Source organism: Lithobates pipiens, unplaced genomic scaffold (genome assembly GCF_037356315.1).
Source record: "Lithobates pipiens isolate NorthernLeopardFrog02 unplaced genomic scaffold, aLitPip1_a1.2 Scaffold_23, whole genome shotgun sequence".
Classification (NCBI taxonomy): domain Eukaryota; kingdom Metazoa; phylum Chordata; class Amphibia; order Anura; family Ranidae; genus Lithobates; species Lithobates pipiens.
Window position 1 is genome coordinate 24,832,614 of NW_027507785.1, and position 9,318 is coordinate 24,841,931.

The window sequence follows — 9,318 nt, forward strand, 5'->3', positions numbered from 1 at the left end:
AGAATTCAAAATGATCAAAAGTAAATAAAAGAAGAAAACTAAAATCTAGTGTCCCAACAGATCAGAATACAACACATGAGGGGTATAACAGATGATTATGCGCATAAGAGAGCCAGCTTCCCCAGATCCTCTGTGTAAAACACCTCCAAATGCAAAGGATGGCAGCTTACCAGAATGTGGTGGCTTCCAAACTAATGCAAAAGCCAACAGCGCAGTGGGGAAATCCTTTCCCGGGTGTATCCATAAAGGTGCTGGCAGTCCTGACATGCTTCAAATCACAAACTTATACCTGATGCATATGCATTAAAATATAAAGAATCGTAGCATGATACTGTATATAAGATGGTTTATTGAATATAAAAGATGCACTCACATGATTAATGATACAAACAAGTGTGTAGTCATATATATGCTGCAGCAATGGCCATAGACAGAATATCAAATGGGCGAGAAGCGTGGTGACATCATGTCTGGTCTCACCGAATGCGTTTCGTCATGTTTGATGTCATCAGGGCATGAAAAGAAAAGTGTGTGTTTTTTTTTTAATTTTCCGGATTTTTTCCCTTTTATAGCAAAAAAATAAAACACTCAGTAGTAATTCAACACTACCAAAAGAAAGCTCAACCTGTCTAAAAAATGCTAAAAATTTAATTTGGGTACAATGCTGTATGATTAAGTAATTGTCATGTAAAGTATGAGAGCTCTGAAAACTTAAAAATGACCTGGGCAGTAAGGGAGTGAAAGTGTTCAGTATTGAGGTGGTTGGTCTTCAAGGGAGCTGATTACATTCTCTGTGCATTATGTCGTTGTGTGCAGAAATACGAGGCTTGATTTCTTTATTTTTTTTGGTGGTTTTTTTTGCATTCTCAAGGTATACAAAATAAAACTTCAAATGCTATAAAATGGTGAAATCCGACAGCAGATGGCAACAACAAAATTTTCATGACATAAAAAAGTGACAGCAGAAAAAGAACAAGTAGTCCATCGAGTTTTCCAATTTTTTTTTTTTTTTTTTTATCGTATTTATTCATTTTTTTGTGTTTTTTTTTGTTTTTTCACTTTTGTCTAAGTATAGATCTGTGTTTGTCCCATGCATGTTTGAAGCCATTTACGGTTGACTATACAAAAAGGGAGCTGCGCTAAATATATCATTGCACATTAACTTACAACTCAAAGATATAAATGTGCTACAAAAATTCATAAATGAATTTAAATCGTGACAATATAATATGAAATAAATTGTCAATGCTTAATAGTGATGTAAAGAATAAGTGCTATTAATTAAATAAATATAGAAAAAACAAAATTGAGGTCTGATTTAACAGACTTAATGAATCATGTGACTACAAGAAAGAAGTCCACAAATAGTGATCACGTGTAATAATGTAAAATCAAAACATATGGAAACCAAAATCCATGTATAGATCTGTGACTTTTCAATGGTGATATAGCACCGGATCCTCCACAGAAAGTGACACGTGAAAAACCTCCACCACAAAAAACCCACTGCCACTTACTGGAACAAGGTGGTCCCTTACTACAGCAGACCACACCAAGCAGATGGCTGTAACCCCAGCCCGGGATTCATTTATATCTTTGTTTGAGTTGTAAGTTAATGTGCAGTGATATATTTAGCTCAGCTAAATATAAATAATATAAATAATACTTTTTAAAATGAGTTTTAAACTTTTGAACTCCAGTTAGTTTTTAGTTTTTTTTGAATTTCTCCAACATGTCACATACAATAAACTCTCACTGACTCATTGCTCTTCATTTCCATCTAGCAGTAGACATGTGCAATTTGTTTAGTTACGAAGCGAAATTTGGACAAAGCTTTCGTTATTCGGAGATTGGGATGTAGCCAAATTTCCAAATCCCAATAGTAACAAATTTTAAAGAATTCAAAATAAATTATAATGACACAAATTATCCAAATTCAAAAATGAATTTGAATTGAAATTTGAAAATGAGTTTGAAATTAATAAGAAGATGGTTGTAAAGGCAGAAGGTTATTTATCTTAATGCATTCTATACATTAAGATAAAAAACCTTCTATGTGCCTGAGTCCCTTTTCTATCCAGCGATGTTGAACGAGAGACTTGGCTGTCCGGGACTTCCCTCCTCATTGGCTGCGACAACATAACAGTGCCATTGGCTCCCTCTGTCAATCAAAGTCAGTGAGCCAATGAAGAGAGAAAGTAGGTGGGGCCGGGCCGTGGCTCCATGTCTTAATGGACACAGGGAGCTGCGGGTGGGCTTGGGTGCCCCCATAGCAAGCTGCTTGCTGTGGGGGCACTCAACAGGAGGAAGGGGCCAGGAGCACCAGTGGAGAATCCGAGAAGAGGAGGATCTTGGCTGCTACGTGTAAAAGCCACTGAACAGAGCAGGTAAGTATAACACGTTTGTTATTTTTAACAAACAAAAAAAAACAAGATTTTAGTATTACTTTAAGCTGCTTTATAGAAAATAATAGAATAGAAAAAAAAACAGAATGTAATAGAAAATAATAAAATAAAACTAAATAGAGTAGAATAGAAAAAAAAGCAAAGAATAGAAAAAGAATAGATTCAATTAGAATAGAAAAGAAAATAATATAATAGAAAAAAAATGAATAGAATAGAATAAAACAGAATAGAATACAATAGAACAAATATAGCCGCCTTCCGAGATTCTAATTTCAAATAAATTAGAACTTCAAATCGATTTTAAAACAATGAATATACAAAACAAGTCCCAAAGTATGAAAGCATGAATTTCAAAAATGTCATTCTAACATAACAAACATGCCGAAACAAAATGATTAACTTAAACAAAAGAATCTGAAACAAAATGAAACACATTTTTCTGTTGTGCACATTTCTATTTAGGTGTATATTTATCCATGTGAAGCAAGAACCCTCATAATGGTCGCTCTTCAGCCTTCTGGGCCCACCTCTCCAGGGATTGGCTGCAGCACCATAAATAGTCATGTTGCTCATTTGCATTGCTTCACTCTCTGTGTTCTAGAACTTTCTAGAAGTCAGGAGAGAGCAATCAAACTTGTAACCTGTGAATTCCAGAACAGCCAAAATAAATCAATACCTGCACCACTGATTACAGAGGAGCCAAAAATAACTAAACTTGCCTAATATCCTAGCAACCTAAGTAGGAGGGTGCTACACTTACTTGCCCAGGTTTGTATTTTTTTAGGACAGGCTCTGCTGTTATATCCTATTTTATATTTAGGTAGCAAATAATTTATTTTGACTATTTGACTAATGCCAGGGGGACTGGAATTTTTTCATAGCAGGAGGATACATTTTCTGTTAAAATATCAGACAAATTATGGCTTTGGTAGAGATGGAATATAATTAGGATTCAAGCACCCACCACTAGTATATCTCTTTTATTTTGAGACAGTGGAAGTCAATTTTGCAGACTAGAAGGTTTTGAAACAGTATGAGATAATATGTGAACATGTCGAAAAAAAAAACAAAAAAAACATCAGTTGGCTATTCAAAGTGACCTCAACGGGGTTGTTTACATTTCTGTTGGTGCATACATGGGCAGGTTGGATCACCTGACACTTTTATTTCTGTTCTATAGGCAAAAATTGTGGCCTCCGTACTCCTCCTAACCAATAAGGATGTTTGGTGTAGGTGCTGAATGGTCCAGATTGTGCAAGGGATAAATTAAGTCATTGTGAAACCGTTCATAGAAGAAATGGTTGGCCTGCACACAGGACAATGATTGGTAGAGAAAATCTAAAATAACCTTGGACAATACCTGGTATAAGTGTGAGGATCCTTAAAGGATTAAGGTTTGCACGGAGCTTATTTTATGATAGAATACATCCTCTTAATGCTTTTACTAAACACTTTATCTCTGATGCCATAAATAAGAGGACTGAGAAGTCTTGGCAAATACATTAACATCAAAAAATTCAGCATTGTCACCAAAAAATTATATTCTCCATGGTACATTTCTGTAAATGAAAAAGTTAGAGAGAGCAGACATAGAAAGAGCTGAACTGCATGAAGGATCAAGGTTCTACCAGCCCTGGAGGCTGAAGACTTCCCAGAGCCAGTTTTTCGAGCTATCAGCATTACCTTGATGTAGGTAAAGAGAATGACCAGAGACACCAGAATAATAGTTCCAGTTAAGATGGAGAATTGTATGGTGTTTTGGACTGGTAGGACAAGTACTGATTGTTGCCTGCATAGTAGATTTTGGGAGAAATATTTAATCTCAACACCGGAAATGAGGACTACAAAATCAGCAACATTGGGAAGCCACCCAACAAACCACATTGCTGCAATAGCAACGTATGACATCTGGGCTGTACATATCATGGTGTGTCTGAGAGGGAAGCAAATAGCCACATATCGTTCCAGGGCCATGAAGGCCAAGTTGTATGGAGTGATTCGAAATGCAGCTGTGGCACAGGTCACCAGAATGTAACAGATGGGTAAAGGAATATATATTAGGAGTCCAACGCCCATACTCAGGAAGAGTGCAAGACTAAGGTACACTGTATCGTTGATGAGCATATGTGCAAAAAGGATGTATCGTGCGTTCTCCCGGACGTGAGGAATGGTGAAGTAAACCACTAGAAGAACTATTATGAAGTAGATGAAGAAACAGAAGCAGAAGGTGGTGATGATGATGAAACCAATCTGTACATTTTGATGCATTCGAAGGTATTGGCTGTTTATGTAGGTGATGTTATTGAAAGTACCGAATACGGTTAGGTTCATTATGAGCGGCTTCTGAAAAAAGTGTAAAAAAATCAATGACACAACTAGATGTCTAATCTCAATTCAACACTTTAGACTGACCCTAACACCTAATCCACATGAAACCTAACCCTTGAAACTAACCCGCAATACTTAACCTCCCACAAACATTTAAAGCTTGACATAATCCTCCTTAATGCCCCGTGCACACGAGCAGATTTTCAGTCGGAAAAAACTTGGATGTTTTTTTCCGACAGAATTCCGCTTAAGCTTGGCTTGCATACACACAGTCACACAAAAGTTCGCTAAACTTTCGACCTTCAAGAATGCGGTGACGTACAACACTACGACGAGCCGAGAAAATTAAGTTCAATGCTTCCAAGCATGGGTCAAATTGTTTCCGAGCATGCGTCAAATTGTTTACAAGCATGCGTAGGAAATTTGCACGTTGGAATTTGTACAGATGATTGGAATTTCCAATCTGAACTTTTTCTGAGTGAAAAATTGAGAACCTGCTCTCAAACTTTTGCTGGCCGAAATTCCACCAGCAAAAGTTCAATGGAGCATATACACGATTGCATTTTCTGACCAAAAGCTCTCATCTGACTTTTTCTGGCGGAATTTCCATTCGTATGTACAGGGCATAACACTAAACATAACCTTAACACTGTAATCCTTAAAATCATTTTAACCTTAAAGCCTTGTGTTTTTAACTTCTATAGCGCTACTCCCACAGGAGCTGCAGGAATATTACCCAAGTCCTCCTCAAGTACTTTGCCCTGAAGTCAGGCACACAGGCTCACTCACATATTTCTTCAAAGATCAGTTTAGGAGTGTTATTTTTTATGTTTGTTTCTTATTTTTGTAGAACTTGGATACTGTTGAGGGAACTGAGTGGGATACTCCAAAAACAGGAACTAAGTTGAGGACAGTAGGTATTCTTTCTGGATATACTACAAAAAAAAGTCTGTGCTTGTAGCAAACAGTAGACTTCAGCTTTAAGGCACTAGTAGTAGTAGTAGTAGTAGTTACCTTAACTGAAAATCCTTCCTTAAAGCCACAAGAGTGCAAGAGTGTAACAAGAGCCTTTAAGTAGGAGATTATCTAGACAAAGCTCTTCAGGATACCACCCAGTGTCCCCTTTAACAGAAGTAGACAGCAAAGGAAAATCCCTGCTCCAGGTGAGAGACTCCAGGCACAATAAATGATATAAGACTCCTCACATGGGTGCAAGCCCCCGGCTCACTTGCCATTCAGGACTGAATGAAGGAAGAAATTGGCTGCACACCCTCGTGATTGAAGTCCATTTATTGAACAATCCAAGCAAACAATGACACACAACATGGTTGCAGAGGCTAGAACAGAGGTGGACTAGTTTCGCACAGCTACACTGTGCTTACTCATCACTTGATGTAGCTGTGTGAAACTAGTCCACCTCTGTTCCGGTCTCTGCAACCGTGGTGTGTGTCATTGTTTGCATGGAATGTTCAATAAATGGACTTCAATTACGTCGGTGTGCAGCCAATTTTTCCCTTCATTCCCCTTTAACTGGCCCATAGCAGACTCTTTAGCACCAGAGGGGTGGCAATAGCACAAAGGTCCCCAAGATCTCTTAGCCCTTGTACACACGGTCGGACATTCCGACGGAAAATGTCCGATCGGACCGCGTTGTCAGATAATCCGACTGTGTGTGGGCTCCATCAGACTGTTTCCGTCGGAATATCCAACGGACAAAGTTTTATAGCTGGGCTTTAAAACTTTCCGACAACATGATCCGATCGGACTTTGTACGATTGTGTGTAAAGAATTCCGATCGGACAAAGTGCCACGCATGCTCAGATCAAATTCCTAGACCAATGCTATTGGCTACTAGCCTGAACGTAGTCCCGTCGTAACAAAATAATGTCATCACGTTACGTACGATCGGATTTTCCAACAACTTTGTCCGACTGTGTGTATGCAACACAAGTTTCGGACAAAATCCGTTGGACAAAATCCAACAGATTTTGTTATCTAAATGTCCGACCGTGTGTACAAGGGCTTAAAGGTATCTGTACTGACAAGGCCCAAGGACAGCTGGTAGCCTCCTTCCAATTGATACCCTACAGTGATACCAAAACAGATCTTTAGCAGACAAACCCTCTCAGTCACCTCTCTCTAGTTCTAGGGTCTCCGCATCCAGGCCCTCAGGTCGCCGATCTGAGGCATCATGACAGCAGACATAGCAGCACTGCCTGGAAGGGCAGCGTGCCCTCCAGGTTGGACTAATGTTCTCCAGGAAATTACCTAGAGCTCAAATAATATATACAATTTTTTTAAGCGGAACTCCGCTTTAATATGGCAGGGCAGAGGCACTTATCAGCCTAGCCCAGCTTGGTGGTCCCTTGGCAAACTGTAAAACAGTGTTGTATCCTGCAGCATGTAAGCAGGAGCCTAAAATGTTACTTTGATTAATATAAGCGACAGCTGAAATTTAAAAAAAAACTGCAATTATTAGTTGTTAAGGAAAGGGGGCACGGCATCATTAAAGAGGAACTGCAGTCTGCCATTCTGAAGATTCCTTCCAACCCGACAGATTACCTATGGGATGAATTATCATGGAGACTGTGAGCCAGGCCTTCCTGTTCACATCAGTGCCTGACCTCACAAATGCACTTCTGGAAGAATGGTCAAACATTCCCATAGACCAGTGATGGTGAACCTTGGCACCCCAGAAGTTTTTAAACTACATTTTCCATGATGGTCAACTACACTGCAGAGGGCATGAGCATCATGAGAAATGTAGTTCCAAAACATCTGGAGTGCCAAGGTTCACCATCACTGCCATAGACACACTCCTAAACCTTGTGGACAGCCTTCCCAGAAGAGTTTAAGCTGTTATAGCTGCAAAGGGTGGGCCAACTCAATATTGAACCCTACGGACTAAGACTGGGATGTCATTAAAGTTCAAAACTTTGGCAATATAGTAAATTTTGTGGTTTTATAACAAAGGCTTAACTGAGCTTCAAACATTTGCTTGCTAAATTTGTTCTCAATTTATTATTAATGCAGTTTCATCACATTTGTACTTACAGGGATGTTGTAAATTCTGCAGTCCAGCACACAGGTTGATGGACGTTGAAGTTCTCTTTCTAGATGTTGGGTGGTAGCTCTGGTGCAGCCCCTGTCTTCTACTGGAAAGCTGAGGATCGTTATAAAGCCTCTAATGGCCCCAATAGGCCCCTGGGAATGTCACGGCACATAATCGTACATGGCAAGCTAGTTAACCAGTTCATTAGAATATCCTCTTCTGATCTTCCAAGGGGTCACCAGTTAGTAGTAATAGCTTCCCAAAAGAGTACAAATTGTCAAAAGTCATTTGTTTTTACAGATGAAACAAGCAAAGACTTGACACTTGACTAACGGACTAATTATTCCCATTGGGAACAAATAACAAACCAAAGCATAACTAAAATCTAAATCATAATTATGTAAAAATGCACCATAAAAATTACATTTAATCTTTTATTGCATGACATCTCCATTAGTCATTTGCTTTCCATGTGATAACATTTATCTCTATAAAATAAAATAATTGAAACAAATATAAAAAATAGAATTTGTCTGTTTGTATGGTTAAGCTGGCCACACACTAGTAGATTTTCTAATGGTATGTAGGTTCAAATCAACACTTGTTTTTGACCTCAGTGGCAAGAAAATTAGAAGGAGCAGAATAGAACATTTTTTCCAAATAAACATATTTCATAGTGGTTTTTTGTTCGGTAAGATCCATCTGTTTAAAAATCAAATGTTAAAAGCAAATTCAATTTTGAACGAGATCCTTCAAGCTGTTACAGGTATTGAGAGATTTCATATAAATTTTCTTTTGAAATTCTATTAGTGTATACCCAGCTTTAGTTTTGGTGGTTATCAGTTGAAGTTAGCGGTAACATTTATGGGCTAGATTGAGGGTAAGGATTAAGGTATGTAAACTCTAATAATAGACTCCTTATCTGTACCCTTTGGTCTGTTAAATACACCATTAAAAGAATTTTGTTATATTGGTATGTTCAATAAGTGCCAAAACTTCCCGTTGCTCCTGTCAGAAATCTTGTCAGCTGATAACTTCCTGTGCTCCTGGCCTGTGCGGCATTCCTATCCATTACATTGTAGCAAGGTTTACAGGAAACATCTCCCTCTATGTTAGTCAGTGGTCTCCAAACTGTGGCCTGTGGGTTGGATGTGGCCCTTTGCTTATCAGGCCCTTGGGGCACTATTTCTCTAACTAATATGAGGCACTATTGCTCACACTGACATCAACAATGAGGCATAATTCCTCCCACTGATACCAACAATGGGGCACTCTTCCTCTGACACCACTGAAGGGACACCCTTCCTCCCACTAACACCGCTGAAGGGGCACTCTTCCTCCCCCTAACAATAATGGGGAACTCTTTCTCCTGCTGACATCAATGATGGGGTGCTATTCCTCCCAATTGATACCAACAGTGGGGCACGCTTCCTCCCACTGATACCAACAATGGGGCACGCTTCCTCCCACTGACACCAACAATGGGGCACTCTTCCTCCCACTGATACCAACAATGGGGCACGCTTCCTCCCA

At 39.0% G+C, this 9,318-nt stretch overlaps 1 protein-coding gene across 1 annotated transcript; it reads right to left on the bottom strand.

Annotated features, from left to right (window-relative positions):
* Positions 1-2,662: 2,662 nt before the first annotated feature.
* On the bottom strand, positions 2,663-4,725 carry LOC143926913 (odorant receptor 131-2-like). Its single transcript, XM_077450949.1, has one exon. It carries the CDS (start codon positions 4,671-4,673, stop codon positions 3,813-3,815), a length of 861 nt encoding a protein of 286 aa, XP_077307075.1. The 5' UTR covers positions 4,674-4,725; the 3' UTR covers positions 2,663-3,812.
* Positions 4,726-9,318: the final 4,593 nt, after the last annotated feature.